The sequence below is a fragment of the Dermochelys coriacea genome, chromosome 6 (genome assembly GCF_009764565.3).
Source record: "Dermochelys coriacea isolate rDerCor1 chromosome 6, rDerCor1.pri.v4, whole genome shotgun sequence".
Classification (NCBI taxonomy): domain Eukaryota; kingdom Metazoa; phylum Chordata; order Testudines; family Dermochelyidae; genus Dermochelys; species Dermochelys coriacea.
In genome coordinates this window covers 108,380,169-108,400,082 of record NC_050073.1, presented here as the reverse complement: position 1 = coordinate 108,400,082, position 19,914 = coordinate 108,380,169, and the positions used below count along the sequence as shown (strand labels likewise).

The window sequence follows — 19,914 nt, the reverse complement described above, 5'->3', positions numbered from 1 at the left end:
GAGGGAAATGAGTATTCCTCTCTCTTCGACACTGATGATGCCACATCTGGAGTATTGCATCCAGTTTTGCTCACAGAAGGGATGTGGACAAATTGGAGAGTCCAGTGGAGGGCAATGAAAATGATTAGGGGCACATGACTTACGAGGAGAGGCTGAGGCCTTGTCTACGCTACGGGGGGAGATCAGTCTAGTTATGCAACTTCAGCTACATAGCTGAAGTCGACATTCTTAGATCTACTTACCATGGGGTCCAAACTATGCTATGCCAATGGGAGACGCTCTCCTGTCGACTCCCCTTGCTCTTCTCATTCAGGTGGGATACAGGAGTTGACGGGAGAGCGATCTGCGGTCGATTTAGTGGGTCTTCACTAGACGGCTAAAACCGCCAGCAATGCATTGATCTCTATGCGTCGATCCCCTGGTAAGTGTAGACAAGCCCTAAATCTGCAGAAGAGTGAGGGAGGATTTGATAGCAGCCTTCAGCTACCTGAAGGGAGGGGTTCCAAACAGGATGGAGCTAGGCTGTTCTCGGTGATGACAGAACAAGGAGCAATGGTCTCAAGTTGCTGTGCGGGAGGTCTAGGTTGGATATTAGGAAAAACTATTTCACTAGGAAGGTGGCGAAACACTGGAATGAGTTACTTAGGGAGGTGGTGGAATCTCCTTCCTTGGAGGTTTTTAAAGCCCGGCTTGAGAAAGCCCTGGCTGGGATGATTTAGTTGGGGTCAGTCCTGCTTTGAGCAGGGGGTTGGACTAGATGACCTCCTGAGGTCTCTTAAACTCCTATGATTCTAAGAAGGAAGGAAAATTCCTTGAAATTCTCTGGGGTTGGGGGGAAGTGGATAATCGTATGTGTGATGGAAAAGTTGTTTAACTTGAAAGTAGGGTATGTTGGGATTATCATATTCATAATACGTTTATGACAGTATCAATAAAAATATGTAGCATGTGTTATGGTCTGAAAGCATATATGCCTTATTTTCTGAAATTTAATGCCTTCTCCTACAAGACCTCATAAGACACCTATTACTTATTGGATGTCAAAATATAGGTACATCTTTTGTGCTCCCCCATCTCTCTGAATAAATATCCATCTGTTTCTGTTCTTAGATTGTGAACTCCTTGGCGTGCGGACTCTTTTTAATTCTGTGTTTGTATAGCACCTAGCACAGTGGGATCCTGATCCACAGCTAGAGCTCCTAGGTTATATATATATATATACACACACACACACACACACACACACACACACACACACACACACACACACACGTTTATATATAATAAAATAAAATAATTGGGCAACAGTTTGAGGGAGGGAAGAAATATGTTTATTTAAACTTTATAGCATATAGAGTGCACATCTCAAGTTCTGGTCTCCCTTTACAAAGCCTTAAAAATACATTCATGCATAAACAGTCCGGATAATGCCACCCTGACAGCAATATGAGTAACAAAAGTTAGTAAATGCCACCACCATAATTCGTACTACCATTTAATGATATGAAATGCTTCATAATATATTACCTTTATTTTAATATTTATCATAAGCCCATTTCCAATTTACATAATCAAAATTAGATATAAAAGAATAGAACAGTGCACTTAACTCATACCAGATCTATAGAGAGAACTCTTATCAGTTTCCCTGTTTACAGAATGGAGATGGACACTTGCGTTCCCTTTGTAACATGTGCTGTGGCCTATGAATGAAAAAGCTTAAAGATCTTTTCAATAATAAAAATAGTACAGTGGTTGGTATCTCACAATGCATCATCCTGATGAGTACAGTGGAGGCAACCTAACCATACATTACAGAACAAGTTCCTACTCATCTCCTAATCTTACCATGCATATGCATGCTGCTAAATCACATCCCTGGGGCGATGGGACACTAAAAACATGTAAAAGTAGAACCAAGACAAGAAAATAGGAAGATATTTCAATTTAATATCATAAAGAAATAACTAGTGTGCAATCCAACATAAAAGCAGAGATGCATTCAGATATAAACAACTTTCTAGTCCAAAATAAAGCAATAAAATAACTTTCCAAGAAAATTCTTAATGTTACAGACAGATTTTCTTACGTTGGTTAGTCTGCTGCTGGAGTATGTTTGTCCAAATTCTTTACCAGCCATTGTAATATGTTCTCAAACTGAATAGTATCCATAGTGAAAAAATATAACTGTCTTCCCACAGTGATCTGAGTTTGCTGGTATCAAATAATATCCTTAGACCAGAGCTCCAGGATGTATTTAAATAAGTGGAGGTTCATTTTTCAGCAGCCGAGGCAAATAGTCAGTGAAGAATCTTGCAGAAGAACCTTCATGCATTAGATCTCCAGCTTGCTGCAATTGTTACAATTATCAATACTACTACTTATTGGTTCAGATCCTCTGCTGACGTGAATTGGTTTAGCTCCATTGACTTCGGTGGAGTTTTGCTGAGGAATTGCCCCTTGAACTGTATTTACGGTAGTGTCTACCAGCCCCAATTGAGATCAGGATGTGTTGTTCTAGATATTTGTCTCGTACGGAGGTACATATCAGTAGAATTGTGAATTGAGGGTTCTGATCCTCAGTTTCCTTGTTTGGAAGAAGGGGTAGTACCATCAAACTGAATGGTGGTGGTGGCTATGGATAAAAACATCCTACTTTTCTACACAGTTGTCCCAGGTACCAACAGGGGAATTTAGCAGTTCTCCAGTAGAGAGATTTTCTTTTATTTTATTACAGTAGATCAATTTTTGGTTTGAAAACTTGGTTTTCCTTGGTTAAACCTAACTACAGTACTATAATCTGCAATTGGGACTTTCAGATCTGTGCTCATCCTACATATTTGTCAGTTTTGTGTCCAAAATCTGAAATCTATCATATACTGCAGCCACCTTTTCCTATAAAGAATTCTATTTGGATTATTAGCTCATTACTCTGTGGTGTCAGCTTTTTACAGCTAAATCTGAGTCTGGGCTCAGTCAAAACCAGTGATAGTTGATGTGTGGTGCTTCACCCTGCTACAGGTGAAAATAAGTTTTGTTGGGGCTGAAATTTCTAATCTAAATGTCTAATTACCAATAAAGTGTGTGTTATGATGTGGTAGAAAGAAGGGAAATTTTATCTTTTACAAATTAAAGCGGAGACAGTAATAAAATCTCTAGACGACCTCAAGTAGTTCTTTCATAGTCCAGTCAGCACCAAGTTAAACTTTCTCTCCTTTTTTTGTCTTTGTTTTCTTAATACTTACCAGGTTAAATGGTGAAAATTCAGAGCCTATTATCTAGAACATGGATCCTCATGTATGCACAATGCAAGGAATCCCTTTAATATCGGTATTCTACATTACAGGGCGGGGGTGGAGGGGAAAATCTCCTACATATAGTGTAGCTCAGTAGTTCTCAAACTTTTGTACTGGTGACCCCTTTCACATAGCAAGCCTCTGAGTGCGGACCCCTCCCTTATAAATTAAAAACATTTTTTATATATTTAACACAGTTATAAAGGCTGATTACAAAGCGGGGTTTGGGGTGGAGGCTGACAGTTTGTGACCCCCCCATGTAATAACCTCGGGACCCCCTGTGGGGTCCCAACCCCCAGTTTCAGAACCCTTGGTGTAGCTGAATGTTTCAGTGTTCATTGAGGACAAGTAAGAAAAATCAAGGGAGTATGTCTAGGGATCACAGGTTAACTCCTAAGCTACAGACTTCAAAGCTAGATCCCAACAGGGACCGCAATCAAGTCACCATAACTGTTGATAGAAGAAAAGAGCCAAAAGCTCAAAAAAAGCCTAAGTTCTAAAGCAGACACTTGCATTCTGGGAGAAGATGACTTTATTGTTGAGTGCAGTATGCGCCTATCCTCTGAAAAAAGAAAAGGAGTACTTGTGGCACCTGTCTCTAAGGTTCCACAAGTACTCCTTTTCTTTTTGCGAATACAGACTAACACGGCTGCTACTATGAAACCTGTCCTCTGAAAGTGGGTTATAAAAATTTAGCTTGTAGAGGCTGAGTTGATCATTGCAAATGAAGTTAGACCATTTTCAATAAGGTTCCTTTCCGTGTGATGACTAAATAGTGTACTGAATTTTCTTCTTGGTTTACCAGTGGAGTTAACTTAACTTAACTTTAACGTTAAACTTCCCAACTGAAACGATATCTAATTACTGAAATATTTAAGAAAACCCATGCCCTATATATACACGTGCTTATCCTTGGTTGATGAATCAAATTATAAAATCTTCAGTGAACTAACCTCATATGCATGTGTATTCTATGTCTGTACTTACAGTAACCTACAGAGCACTTTCGGGTGTTTTATGCTGGCTGCTCTGTATCAACAGGGCAATAGACTGCTTTATGATAATATTTAAGTGCCCGACTAATTCCATTATTACTCCTACGATCAGCTGTCATAAGCAAAAATTTCCAACATTTTCATATAATTTTTAGAGAACTAAATAAATGTCCTTGTATATGTGTGGTTGATGGAGGGGGAATGCAAAAATAATCTCTCTTAAAAAGGTTAGAAATTATTCTGTAGATGTACACTGTTTAATCAGTATTTTATATCTTAATTTTCTAGATCTTTCTTGGGTTGCGTATATTTATATTTTAAACATGTTCTTGATGAAAAGCCAAAGTTCTAAAAGTAACTTTGACATAGAGCTATAGATATTTCAATTTGTTACACTTCCATGTGTTATAATTTTAATTTTTACTTTTTTAACAGTAAAACCATTTACACAATTGGTGAAGGAAATGCAACTTCATCGAGATGACTTTGAAATTATAAAAGTAATTGGAAGAGGTGCATTTGGCGAGGTAAGATGCCTGCAATTCATCGTTAGATACTCTGAACAATGTTAGTTATTGGTAAAATATATTGTATGATATGTATGTGTTGAATTTGTTTTTCTGCAACTGGTCTGTATCTGTCATAATAAGGAAAAAGGGTTAATGTTAGAAAGGTATGATTTACAAAAAAATCTAATGGAGGAATATTAGCTAAGCAGTAGTGATAGGGATCTTGGGAACCAGGACATACCAGCTAATAATACTTCGGTTTTTTAGACAACTTACTTTCTAACAATATTGGATTACTTAAACTATGGAATAAGCTGCCCAGGGATATGTTTTCCTATTCTATGAAACTGATAATTAAAAGCTAAATCAGTTTTTGCTCCAGAATTATGTCAGTCTGAAGAGACTAGAGGTACAACCAATTCTATCCATCAGGGAACAATACCTGCTGGTTGACAAATTCACCACAATGTTTGGTGGATTTTCTGTATAGTGGAGAGAAGAAATACCATGCCAATTCTGTTTTGAAACAAACTACAGCTCCTTCAGCCATATATTGAACGTATGCCTTTTAGTATCTCTCAATCCTGGAGAATTAAAAAAAATCTGTTTCAGAAGGTAAGCCTTGGGGAAAGACTGCGCCCTCCAGTATGTTTATGGGGTCAGACAACACAGCTAAGTCAGAACAGACAGAATCCACTGCTCCAGTAGAACACTGTTGGGAATGAGACAATACTTTTTGTGAAAGAGAATGCATTAGTAAATCATCTGTTTCCTGGAAATGCTTACAAAAACACTTCTAGTGTTTCATATGTGATGGCTGTACCATAGTTGACTAATTGGCTGCTTTTCACATTAAGAAGGGAAACCAGTGTGCTTCCCTCTGACAATTCTAGAAGGTCCACCTAGTCTTTCTCCTCAACCATTCTTATTTATTACAGGCTAAACAGGCATTGCAACAAGAAGTCTGCCTTAGGGAAATGGTTGGAGAGAGAGCAAGTGCATTAATCAATAAGGAAACTTTGAAAACGTATACCAGATTAATCTGATAAATTGGTTGCCAGCTGTTCTGATGCTTTCAAAAAGAAGGGTGTTGGAAGTGGGATAAGTCTATCCATCATTCTTGTTCTGCACTAGATGAGGAACTTTTCAGGTCAAGTTTAAAGGGCTGTGACTGTAATGATATTTGATATGATGATCTAAAAGTCTTAGGCTGTGTCATGAGTACAAATAGATCAAAAAATGTTTTCCAGTGTATTTGTTAAAGAAGAATCTTGTAACCTCTCTTGACTTGGTTGTAGAAGAAAGAATTATTTCAGTGGGAGTCTTTTACTGTAGTAGCTGATAAAATATACCAAGTGCGAGGAAGATAACTCATCTTGAGGGGGGTGTGTGTGTGTGTGTGTGTGTGTGTGTGTGTGTGTGTGTGAGTGCGTGCGCGCGCGCACGCACGCACGCACGCACGTGCTCAGAAAAATTGGTTGAAATTGTTTAGTTCTGGGTCCCAAGTCTTAAACAAGTATCAAAAAAGACAATTTCAGGAGGAGATTTTAACCTACAATGTCTTGAATACCTCAATCAGTTGTGTAATGGTCACAACATAAACAAATATGACTGTATGGATTGCTCATTTAATCCTGGGTAGATCATGGCCACTAGAGAAGAAATGGAATATAGGTCTACTGAAGCCAATTATGGGTAGCTTTCTTAACTCTAAAGACTCTTGTTAGGAGCAGCCATTTGTCAACATAAGTAGTCCATTCTCCCCAGCTGCTAGGAAGGGTGCTACCAGTCTTGCCAAAGGATTGTTTCAAATTTCTGGTTGGGGATTCCATCAGCTCCTGGCTAGTAGGTATCAGATACCTTTGAATCTCTATTCCCATCTAGCTCAGGTAGGGGCAAAGGAGCTTTCTTTTCCCTCTCTAAAGTCTCCTGTGAGGAAGGATAGGACAGAGCTTTTTTGCTACTGTTTTTTTTTTCCAGCCTCATATTTTGGGTTTTTAGTCTCCATGAATGTAGTCTACAATACCTGCCTGTGCTGTCACTTAGAGCTTTCCTAAACAATAAGAATGTGAAACTGGACTGTGTGCATCTGTATAGTTTTTCACGTTACAGCCCACAAGTTCCTGGGTAGCAGCAGTGACAATCTTAATTTCATTTAGCTGCTTGTCAGAGCTATGAGAACCACAGAGGCAGTGGAGTTAGTTATCGGTCTACAAACTCAGGAAGACAATACTGCAGTGGGTTTATATTCTTGTATTTGGTAGGTTCCACAGAAACTTTTTTAAATGAAAAGTTGAATTTTTTGTGTGCAAAATTGAAGGCTTAAGCTCCCCCCAGTTTCTATGGAATACTTCATTCTTGTCACTGGTGAAAGGATCCTTCAGCCATGTACTATTAAGTAAGTGCGAGGTATTATGATGACCACCATACAACAGGAATGTAGTCAAAGACAGAAGTTGGAGCTCCATGCAAGAGTAAATAGACTCTCTTGTTTGCTAAGATAGCTCAGATGCCAGAGTACCCAAGTCCTGTGTAATGCAACACACTGGAAATCTTAATTTTAACTGAATTACTGCACATTAATATTATTGCTCTTATAAACTACATACATACTATGGGAACTTTGTTAGAAACGAGTGGATTGAAATCTAGGGAATACACGGAGTTTGTTTCTCTGTCAGTATAAATAATTAGTGTTAAAATAATAAAATTCTGGATTGATACTGTAGAATGATATAGATTCTTCTTACACACACACACACACACACACACACACACACACACACACACACACACACACACACACACACACACACACATATAAGGCATGTAAGAGTGTAAGAAGAATTTAATTAAAACCATGCTCTGATCTATATTTTTGTCAGCAGTTACTGGACATGACACTAATCAGGAAGGAAAAGATTTTTACATTAAAAAAGCTGAATAGATAAACAAACTGGACTTAAAATTTAAAAATTGGCTGAAAATTGAATTCCACTGTTGAATATAAAATATGGATATATCTAGTTTTAAAATTTTTCAAAACACTTCTGAAAACCATCAGTTGCTATAGTTTTACACAGGAACATTTGTGCATTTGCTTCAAAGCTGCTGATTTTATACTGTTTGTCTTAATATTATTTCTATTACGATAATGCCTGGAGGTCCCAGTCAGGCATTTTGTTAGACATTATGCAAAGAAAGGAAGCCATGGCCCCTGCTTCAGAGTGTATTCAGGCTAAATGAGACTCCACGTGGGTTTGCCTGCACAGATACAGAATTGGTGCCTAATTTAAGACACAATGCAACAAGCTGATGTAATAAATCAATAGTTCTCAACTTGTACTATATTGACATCCCATTTCCTTTCTCTTCTTCCCATGTAGCCAAGATCTTCCTGTCAATTTAGAAAGATCTTTCTAACAATATAGAAAGGCCCAGAGTGGTTGCCATCTACTGACACTTGTTCATGGGACCCAGGTTGAAAATTCATGTCATGAATGAGAAATGGGAAAGCGAGAGGATGGTTAAAGCTAATAAAAAGTTGAAAATTTTTAGAAATAAGAAACAAGTTTTCAGTAATTCCCACTGGCCATCTATTCTCCTTTCTGTATAAGCTAAACAATCAGTTACTGTCCATTCAGGGCCAAATTGAATGCATACGTGCACTATAGATACAAGTTTAGGTCCCTGGGTTCTTAAATCCTGTGATTTCATTTAAAAAATGTTTCTTGTGCTCTTTGTGAAGAAAACCTTTTAAAATGTGTAACTGATGCAGTAATGATGACTTCCTGAGTTTGCACTTAGTCTGAAACAGTAATTGTAAGAGTTGCTAACTGCCCCATTCCTACCTGCTGTTCTTGGGGGGGAGCTGCCAAGACCACCCAACAGAGGAGTGTGTATGGGTTAGTGGGAGGCCTGCCACTTTCACTGTTGTTGTTCTGGCTTTGCTGGGGTGGTGTAGGCAGACAACCCTGCACAAAGGGATGCATGGGGCTGAGGTTTCTGTGGGACAGACCTCAGACCACTTGAAACAGGAAGCAGTGCTCTAGAGAGGAGTGTGGTCCCAGCCTGCATGAAGGGCCTGACACTAACCCCTTAGATGGCATATGTGGCAGCCCTGTGAGGGGTGTGTCTGTGGCTCCAAATAGCCTTAAGCCAGTACTGTGCATGCTTCATATCTGACTTTCTTTTCAGTAGTGTGTTTGAGTATTTCTTTAGGAACTTTTCTTCTCTGGCTGTACTTGTGACTCTCCTTGCAGGTCACATATTAGTATTGCGGCTGATGTACAACTAAACTTTTGTTTTGTGATATTTTTAGCAATGAAGAAATAGTCTGATCCTGCACCACTGCAGCCAATAGGAATTTTGCTATTGACTTTAAAGGAAAAAGAATCACTCTCATAATAACAGAGGGTAAAAGTTTCAAAAGTGCCCAATTTAGGAACCCAAGTGTAAGCTACCAGAGTGTGGGCAGCCTACTTAATAGGTGCAGCTGGACCTTCTCACTTATGGTCGAGGTTGGCAGAGGGATGGGTTGACCAAGTTCTGGGCGGGAAGCCCCATCGTGTCACCTATGTTTAAGTCCAGGGCTACTTGCTGATGTCTATCAGCATAGTTGTTATGAGACTCCTTGGCAGCCACCAAATGCTCTATGAGCTCCTGATGAATTTGTTGGAGATGGAAGACCCAGTGTGTGGCTGGTGGAACAGGGAAGCCTTTTCATAGTTCAGGGTGAAACCAAGGCTGAAAATCAGAGTTCATGGAGAATGGGCTTTGCTGAGTGGAGACTTGGGTTGCAGTATTGTAAGCAAATTCGCAGTGGCAGTGGCAGTTGCAGTGGCAGTTCAGAGAAGTGGCAGGTGTAGATCCAGGAGTTAGGTACCAGGCTGAGGTTGAAGCTGAAGTCGGGATTGAGAAGCCAAGCCAAAGGTCTGAACTGGATTCAGGACCGGGGCAGAACTGGGAGGCAAAGACTGGACTCGAGCGGACAGGAGGCATGGCTGGAACGGGACTGGAGCTAGGGTTGGAAGCAGGAGCAGGGCAAGCACAGCTGTGGGTGTGGTACACATGGAGCAGCAGCTGTGCAGCTGCCCCTGCAAGCTCAAGTAGCAGGCTGCAGGCTCTCCTGCCCGATCAGGAAGCTTGACTCTTTGGAGCAGGCTCACTGGGCCCAATGGAACTTGCTGGGTTGCCTAGCAACCATGCTGGGAGCAAGCTGTTCTCCTGATAGTACCCTCTTCCTTATGGCTACTTCTAGGGGCCTTTGGCCCTGGTTTGTCATGGTACTGTTGGTGAAATTCCTGTAACAGGATGTGGACATGGATGTTTTCTGTGGTCTCCCAGGATTGCTCCTCGTGCCTGTATTCCTTGCAGTCCACTAAGTACTGGATCTTACCTCTGACCTGTCGGGAATCAAGGATTTGATGGACCTCACATTCTTCCTCCCCCCTGGCCATTATTGGTGATGGCAATGGATCCATCTGTCTGAGGAAGAGGTTGTTAAGGAATGGTTTGAGAAAGACAAGAAAGACTGGGTAGCTCTTGACGGACTTTGGAAGCTGGAGTTTGAACTCACTGGATTCATTTTCTGGATCATCTGAAAGGGGTTGAGGCACTTATGATCGAGGTTGGCAGAGGGATGGGTTGACCAAGTTCTGGGCGAGAAGCCCCATCGTGTCACCTATGTTTAAGTCCGGGGCTACTTGCTGATGTCTATCAGCATAGCTGTTATGAGACTCCTTGGCAGCTACCATGAGCTCCTGATGAATTTGTTGGAGATGGAAGACCCAGTGTGTGGCTCCTGGAACAGGGGAGCCTTCTCATAGTTCAGGGTGAAACCAAGGCTGAAAATCAGAGTTCATGGAGAATGGGCTTTGCTGGGTGGAGACGTGGGTTGCAATATCGTAAGTGAATTCGGCCTGGCAATAGGAGAACCCAGTCATGTTGGTGGAAATTCAAAAAACATGAGAGATGCTGTTGCAGCGTCTGGTTGACACTTCAGTTCAGAGTAAGTCTGAAGGTGGTAGGCAGTTGAAATGAGGGTCTTGATGCCAGGAAGGTGGAGGAAGTCCTGTCAGAACCAGGAAACAAATTGGACACCCTGATCAGAAATGATGTGTTTAGGTATATGGGCCTGTTCCAAGAATTGCTGTGCTGTTTCACAGGCTGATGGAAGCATACAGCAGAGTTCAAATGGGCCATTTTTGTCAGGAATTCCACAACTGTCAGGACCATCGAGTGCCCTTGGGAATGGGGCAGCTCCACAATGAAGTCAATTGAGAGGATGGACTATGGACACGTAGGTGTGGGAAGAGAATGGAGAAAGCCCACTGGTCTTGTGTGGTCTTTTAGTGTGGGCACAGAGATCACACATCCTAATGTAGTCCTTGATGTCTTTTCATAAGGTTGGCCACCAGAAATACTTGGAAATCAGGTTTCTGGTCTTAAACTGCCCAAAAATCATAGAATCATAGAATCATAGAATATCAGGGTTGGAAGGGACCCCAGAAGGTCATCTAGTCCAACCCCCTGCTCAAAGCAGGACCAAGTCCCAGTTAAATCATCCCAGCCAGGGCTTTGTCAAGCCTGACCTTAAAAACCTCTAAGGAAGGAGATTCTACCACCTCCCTAGGTAACGCATTCCAGTGTTTCACCACCCTCTTAGTGAAAAAGTTTTTCCTAATATCCAATCTAAACCTCCCCCATTGCAACTTGAGACCATTACTCCTCGTTCTGTCATCTGCTACCATTGAGAACAGTCTAGAGCCATCCTCTTTGAAACCCCCTTTCAGGTAGTTGAAAGCAGCTATCAAATCCCCCCTCATTCTTCTCTTCTGCAGACTAAACAATCCCAGCTCCCTCAGCCTCTCCTCATAAGTCATGTGCTCTAGACCCCTAATCATTTTCGTTGCCCTTCGTTGTACTCTTTCCAATTTATCCACATCCTTCCTGTAGTGTGGGGCCCAAAACTGGACACAGTACTCCAGATGAGGCCTCACCAGTGTCGAATAGAGGGGAACGATCACGTCCCTCGATCTGCTCGCTATGCCCCTACTTATACAACCCAAAATGCCATTGGCCTTCTTGGCAACAAGGGCACACTGCTGACTCATATCCAGCTTCTCGTCCACTGTCACCCCTAGGTCCTTTTCCGCAGAACTGCTGCCGAGCCATTCGGTCCCTAGTCTGTAGCGGTGCATTGGATTCTTCCATCCTAAGTGCAGGACCCTGCACTTATCCTTATAGAACCTCATTAGATTTCTTTTGGCCCAATCCTCCAATTTGTCTAGGTCCTTCTGTATCCTATCCCTCCCCTCCAGCGTATCTACCACTCCTCCCAGTTTAGTATCATCCGCAAATTTGCTGAGAGTGCAATCCACACCATCCTCCAGATCATTTATGAAGATATTGAACAAAACGGGCCCCAGGACCGACCCCTGGGGCACTCCACTTGACACCGGCTGCCAACTAGACATGGAGCCATTGATCACTACCCGTTGAGCCCGACAATCTAGCCAGCTTTCTACCCACCTTATAGTGCATTCATCCAGCCCATACTTCCTTAACTTGCTGACAAGAATGCTGTGGGAGACCGTGTCAAAAGCTTTGCTAAAGTCAAGAAACAATACATCCACTGCTTTCCCTTCATCCACAGAACCAGTAATCTCATCATAAAAGGCGATTAGATTAGTCAGGCATGACCTTCCCTTGGTGAATCCATGCTGACTGTTCCTGATCACTTTCCTCTCCTCTAAGTGCTTCAGGATTGATTCTTTGAGGACCTGCTCCATGATTTTTCCAGGGACTGAGGTGAGGCTGACCGGCCTGTAGTTCCCAGGATCCTCCTTCTTCCCTTTTTTAAAGATGGGCACTACATTAGCCTTTTTCCAGTCATCCGGGACTTCCCCCGTTCGCCACGAGTTTTCAAAGATAATGGCCAAGGGCTCTGCAATCACAGCCGCCAATTCCTTCAGCACTCTCGGATGCAATTCGTCCGGCCCCATGGACTTGTGCACGTCCAGCTTTTCTAAATAGTCCCTAACCACCTCTATCTCTACAGAGGGCTGGCCATCTCTTCCCCATTTTGTGTTGCCCAGCACAGCAGTCTGGGAGCTGACCTTGTTAGTGAAAACAGAGGCAAAAAAAGCATTGAGTACATTAGCTTTTTCCACATCCTCTGTCACTAGCTTGCCTCCCTCATTCAGTAAGGGGCCCACACTTTCCTTGGCTTTCTTCTTGTTGCCAACATACCTGAAGAAACCCTTCTTGTTACTCTTGACATCTCTTGCTAGCTGCAGCTCCAGGTGCGATTTGGCCCTCCTGATATCTTTCCTACATGCCCGAGCAATATTTTTATACTCTTCCCTGGTCATATGTCCAACCTTCCACTTCTTGTAAGCTTCTTTTTTATGTTTAAGATCCGCTAGGATTTCACCATTAAGCCAAGCTGGTCGCCTGCCATATTTACTATTCTTTCGACTCATCGGGATGGTTTGTCCCTGTAACCTCAACAGGGATTCCTTGAAATACAGCCAGCACTCCTGGACTCCCTTCCCTTTCATGTCCTGTCATTGGGGAGTTGTGGCACAACCTCAATACTTGGAGTTGGGGCTTTCCTTCAGGAAGGTAAAGGCTAACCCCATGGTAGAGAAGGCCTTGCTGTATAAGGAAGCTTGACCGAAGGGAGGTGCCAGAGATTTCCAGGGACTGGCAGATTGGCGCTGCCAATGGGTTGCTGGGGAGCAGAGAGCAGATGGTGATCATCAGGGCCCTCGCCTGTTCCTCTGATAAACTGGGAGGGTTTTGATAACAGTTGAAAGAGCTTCTTCCTCTACTTTGTGGTGCTCACCCTTGTGGGACAGGTCTGCTTTCCCATTCTTAGTCCACGAGTAGTATGGGATTGTAAAATTGAATCTGGATAGAAAAGGCACACAATGGATCTGGCATTTGCTTAACTGTTAAGCTGTCTGTAGGTGCTCTAGGTTTTTGTGATTGGTCTGCGTGGGGCATGGGCCGCTTCAAGGAGGTGTGCAACTCCTCAAAGGCAGCCCTTATAGTCAGTTCTTGTCCTAATGTCATATTTTTTCTCTGTGGGTGTCAGTTTCTGGGAGAAAAGGGCACGGGTGAAGTAGCTGGTGAGGACCTGTGAATCGAGAAAAGACTGCACCCATTGCAAAGTGTGAGACGTCCGTTTCAGTGATGAAGGCCCAAGTGGGATCTGGGTGGTTTAGGATAGAAATGGATGTGAAGACTCCTTTCAGGTGATAAAACGCAGTCTGCACGTTGGCTGACCAGGCGAGTCTGGCTCCCTTATTGAGGAGGAATGTTAAGGGAATGACAAAGACTAGACTGGAGTGGAGAGGAGGCAAGGCTGGAGCAAGGGCTGGAGGCAGGCCAGAGTGGGGCTGAAACAAGGGTTGGAAGCAGGGACAGGATATGTGTGGAGCAGCCGCTGTGCTGCTGCTGCCACCACTGGAAGGCTCGCGTAGCAGCTGTAGATTCTTCGAGTGATTGTTCATGTCCATTCCAAGCAGGTGTGTGCGCGCCGTGTGCACGCCAGCCTGAAGATTTTTCCCCTAGCAGCGTCCATAGGATCAGCCTGGGCATCCCCTGGAGTGGTATCTTCACGGCGCCCGATATTGGGCCCCACCGACCCCCCATCCCCTCAGTTCCCTCTTATCGCCCGTGATGGCTAGCTGGAACAGCTGCTTGGAATGGACATGAACAACACATCTCGAAGAACAACAGTTACGAGAAGTGAGTAACTTTTTTTATCTCCTGCCCAATTAGGAAGCATGATCATTTGGAGAAGGCTCATTGGGACCAGCTGAGCTTGTTGGGTTGCCTAGCGACCAGGCCTGGAGCCAGGTGTTCTGCTGACACCAAGTCCCATTATTGGCTAAGTAACCTAAGTACTTAGAAATGTAAGCCTCATTGAAAGTCAGTGAGACTTAAGCATTTTTAAAAATTTTACCCAGAATAGCTTTTTCAATCCAGTTGTGAATTTGTACATTTGGAATTTTTTCTTCATAGAACAGAACAAACACGAGTTTTTTATAATTCCTGTTAGGTGACTAAAAATTTGAACTCTTCAGCATTCTGAACTTGCTTACACAACTATGTAACTTTCTTACGTTTTTCCCCAAGAATCCCTTAGTGAGTTTATTTGCTATAAAGAACAAATTGCATTGTATTTGTATGTTTCAGTGTGCAAAAATATATACTCAAACAATTAACAGTATAAACAATTATTTTTAAAGATTAACTCTTTAAATATGGGTGTTGGGTAACTCTCTCAAGAGGAGAGGATGTTTGGCAGTTGACATCTCATGGAAAGCTGGCAAATACAGTTTAGAAAACATTTTCCTCCCCTTGTTCATTACTAAGGGTTTTTGCGTGCAAACGCAATGCTCTAGTTTTCTGGGAAATAGTAACTGCGGATGGAACGGAAGGGTGGAACAGTTTGGGCCTACTTTGTACAAGAATAGCTAAAATCCTTAATCATGTGCCCTGTCTAGAAATTATGATAGATGGTTTAGAAACACTTTTTCATAGCAATACTATTACAACACAGACAGAATTTTATTAGTAATTTATAGTAAGACCTATCCCTCTCCTTACTATGCTCTGGCAATCAATCTAATCAATATATTTAACCTCCCACCCCCAACATACACTGTTATTGTCCACAGAATGGAACATATTTATGAATCACTACCAAGCTATAAGGAGAGAGAAAACAAAAGGAGTCCATTGTGCCCACTTTATGATTAAACATAGATTTCCAGGCCCTAACATGACTCAGAATCAATTAACTAAGCGGGAAGTTATACTCTGAAAAATGCATAGTATGTGAACACATTTTGTTTCTTGTGAGTATTCAATCATATCTGGCCACTTCAAGGACAAATAAGAGCTAACACTTCTTGTGCCTGTTGGTAGTGCATTGTCAACACAACCAGGAAAGAGTGAGCTAGATTCTGTTTCTTTGTGTATCATATCTAAAAATAAAGTCATACATCCTGAAAAAAGGTACAGGATTCTATTAAAGGTCTGTTCAGAACTTTCCATGGGATTGGCCCTTGCTTCCTGCAGGAGCTACCTTCCCTCCTGAACTATAGAGCAATAGGGAGAAAAATCATTAGCACGAGAGACTGAACTTCTTCCGGGGCTGGATCAAGACTGTGGAGCTGAGTACCATAAGAGCTATGTACGCTCATTAACTTCACAGAATTCAGAATATAATACAAAACATTTAATTGACTTTGCTTGCCCACAATAAGTTCTTCACAAAAATATCAAAACAAGCAGTTTACTCTTACATGGAAATGGAGACAGTGTTTCAATCTGAAAATATTTCTAAGGAACTTAATACTATTTTAGGGTTTTCTGCAGTGCCTGTTACTGTTGGATCTAAGTGTGAAGTTACTATGGTGATAGGCATGTTATAAGAGCTTAAATAGACAATTCTTTGTAGTTCCACTTAGTCATCTATGTATGTGCATCCCCACTGAAGGCAACTGGATAACTTAGGTATTGTTGAGGGCCGAACTGGTTTATTGGATAACTTTAGGTATTGTTGAGGGCCAAACAAACTTTATTGCTGGTAGTGATGTGCAAAATGGAAAGAACTTACTGTGAGCTTCAGATCCCAAGGAAATGTAAAGGGTGGATAGTTTAAAAAAAAAAATCTAACTTTTAATTTTTGCTATGTAAACTGAGACAATAAAAATGAACCCCAACAAAGCCATTTTTAGTAATTCTATTTTAATTTTAAAATATAGCTAATTAACAACTTATATGAATAGATAAAAGCTGGTCTAAGTAGACAGACCTTTGTCCAGGTGGAGCACTTGTACTCAGTTATGCATTAACTCACAGAAACTCCACTTCTGAGAGTACTAGGGCAGTTCTAGTTCATAGAGCAAGTTTGTTTCAGTAATCAATACCTAGGATAGCCCTACCAACATAATGAAGCACACAAACTACTATCAAGATTACCTTACTTACAGCAGCTGTAACTAGAACAATAAGAGTTATCAAATTCATAACTGAATAAATTAACTCTAATAGCATGTTTATAACTCATGTTTGGTTCTGATAGGTAAAAGTGGTATATAACTTGTACACTTTTAAAAGGAAAATATGCAGCACACACACACTGCATGACATATGGACTCTTTTGCACCTTCCTTCTCTAACAAACATCAGTTACACCCAAGTGTCCCTCAGTTTTGTTCAAATAAAAAAAAAGTTTCTATTTGAAACCTGAAGATGAAATTTTAATTAACACAATTACCAATAGCTGTGCTTGATATAAAAATCACCAGATTTGGTGTTGCGTACCAAGGCCGCCTAGATAATTTTACAGTCTTCTCCTTAGCATCAGGGAAGTGATATCTGAGTAAACTGCAGTTTTTGTCCCTTAGAACTCTGGTTTCCTAAAATCCTGGTTGCTTACATTTTTTTCTGAAGGTTTGATGTACAGTAAGTACTGTAGATGGTGTAGCAAATTGTCTTTTGCCTTTGCATGGACGTAATGCCAGCATGCTTTACAAAAAGTTGAACATCCATAGATCCGTAAGCTATCCAACAGAGTGTCTTTATCATCCATCTCTAGATTCTCTGGAAGCCCAGTCAATCAAATTTGTAACCCTTTACTTACTTTCAGTGAAGTCACTGCTCATTTCTCACACTTTTATCTAGACTGTAAAAATGACATTAAAACAGTTTTAAAAGAGGATTACTTGCAAATCTATACCTTGTTTTACCTGATATGCTCAACCTTAGAGAGACAAGGTGTGTGAGGTAATATCTTTTGTCAGAACAACTTCTGTTGGTGAAAGAGCTAATCTTTTTTTTTTACCTGAAGAATAGCTCTCTATAGCTCGAAAGGTTCAGAGTAGCAGCCGTATTAGTCTGTATTCACAAAAAGAAAAGGAGTACTTGTGGCACCTTGGAGACTAACAAATTTATTAGAGCATAAGCTTTATGCATCAGATGAAGTGAGCTGTAGCTCACGAAAGCTTATGCTCTAATAAATTTGTTAGTCTCTAAGGTGCCACAAGTACTCCTTTTCTTATAGCTCGAAAGCTTCTCTTCTCTTTCACCAACAGAAGTTGGTCCAGTAAAAGATATTACTTTACCTCTTCAATATCCTGAGACCAACATGGCTACAATGACACATGCTCAACCTTAGACAGTAGTGGATAGAGTTCACTAATGGGGAGGGTTCTGCAATGTGCTTAGAGCCAAATTTTGCTTTGATTTGTAACCCATTTAATTAAATGGGATGAAACAGGGTGGAAATCAGCATGGAACTTGGCTTAATAGTCTACCTTATTTTCATTTCAGACCTGAAATCCTCAAAGCTCAAATTGCTTCTTGAAGATGGGAGTTCCAAGATGAGGGTTTTTTTTAGCTAGGATTTTGGAAGCAAAGTGTCTGCTCTTACTGAGGTCTGAAAACATTCTCTTAGCTGTATAGATTTATCTTGTTCTTTATTCCAGTACAAGTGGAACAGAGCTTTGTTTCAGATAAAACCATTTTGAACGAAAATGTACTACAAAATGAGTACAAATAATATCAGAGTGCTAGCTCACAATGCAACTGTACAGTTGGCTTACATGTGTACCTCAGAGATCCTGTTTTCGTGCATTCTTGAGAGACAAATACCAAAAAATATACGCTCAAACATGGCTTGTTGGTTGAAGTATAGGACTGGGTTTTGTGAGGTTTAGAGTCTGTTCCTGGCTATGATTCCGATGTGAACTTGGGAAACTTGCTTAGACTCTGTGTTTCAGCTTCCTTATCTGTAAAATGAGAATATTACTTACGTATTTATGGGAGGGTGATGTGAAGATTAATTCATTGTTTACATAGTAGTGCTAAAATGGATAGGTTCCGGATATCCATGCATTTTATGGGAAGGAGAGAGAGCAGAAGATAGGGTACTCCCATAGTAGCAATTATGAAATAAAATGAAAGGAAACTAATTTGATGTGACTATCTATTTAAAGGTATGAAATCCCCATTCTTTATAAGAGACAGGCGCACGCAGCAATGCAAAGTGGGTGACTCACTACAATTTGGTTGTGGCTAGAAGTCCGAGATAACAAGAGGCATAAACCTAGATAATTTTTTTTTATTGTTCAATAGCGTAAGAATTAGAATTTAGGCAAGTCAGTTGTCTTTGGAGACCATTTAGAGAACATTGTCACTAAACTCTGTTTAGGGTCTTCATCTTCCATGTCACTCTCTGCCTAATTGGTGTCTGATAATCTTGAAGACCCCCACTCCACCCTTTTCTGGCTACTGGATGGGAGGAGAATTCTTCCCCCCTCCACTCCTCCGCCGGCCCAGAGCTTCCGGCTAGAATGGAGAGTAGGATTCTCTGCTATTCAGTCTCCCTCCTCCAGTTTCCTGTTTTGTGAGGGAGTGTCTCTCTCAGCTGCTCTACTCCAGCCTCATTTTCCGCTCAACTTCCTCTGTGAATGGCATCAGTGCCTGCCTCTACTGCTACTCAGTCTTTTCAAGCAACAGTGGAGGTGTATTTGATCTGATTCTTGTCAGTTTTCGCTGTTGCTTTTCAGAACTCTGCAGGCAGCAGTGAAACTGACAAGTCAGTCTTTAGGCTGCTGAAATCTAGGAAAGCAATCGGCAAGAGCAAAGACACTCAAACAGTCTGGCTGCAGACTTAAGATGGCACTGCATTACTAGACGTTTGGATCACATTTTCTTTGCAACCATAAGAATTAAAACTTTTTCTTCACCGAAATGAAACCTTAAGTTTTTTAGAAGTTGATGGCTTTTGCCCAGGAAAGATTCTTATTAGCTTCTGGCAAGTGGATTTTTTCAAGCCCTGCCTAAAATGTGGCCTTCACAGTTCCAAAATAGAACTATATTCCTTCACTGCAATTTAAAGACAGCATGCTGCTTTACCTTAGGCCATGTATACGCTCCTGCTTATGTTGGCAAAACTTTTGTCACTTGAGGGTGTGAAAAAAAACACCCTCCCCCCGCCCAGCAACATAGATTTCACTGGCATAAGTGGTAGTGTGCACAGCGCTGTGTCGATGGAAGAGCTCCCTGCATCGGTACAGCTGTGCCACT

The 19,914-nt window shown here is 41.4% G+C and overlaps 1 protein-coding gene across 8 annotated transcripts in view; it reads left to right on the top strand.

Moving 5' to 3' along the window:
- The window catches only part of CDC42BPB (CDC42 binding protein kinase beta), a 140,778-nt gene that overhangs the window by 40,640 nt on the left and 80,224 nt on the right, over positions 1-19,914 (top strand). For all 8 annotated transcript variants that reach the window (XR_006282312.1, XR_006282311.1, XM_038404546.2 and 5 more), the window contains exon 2: positions 4,727-4,818. Coding sequence is in view for 6 of the 8 variants with exons in the window: in XM_038404546.2 (XP_038260474.1) it covers positions 4,727-4,818 (92 nt within the window). In the remaining 2 variants the exon portion in view is untranslated. The remainder of the gene's footprint in view (positions 1-4,726; positions 4,819-19,914) is intronic.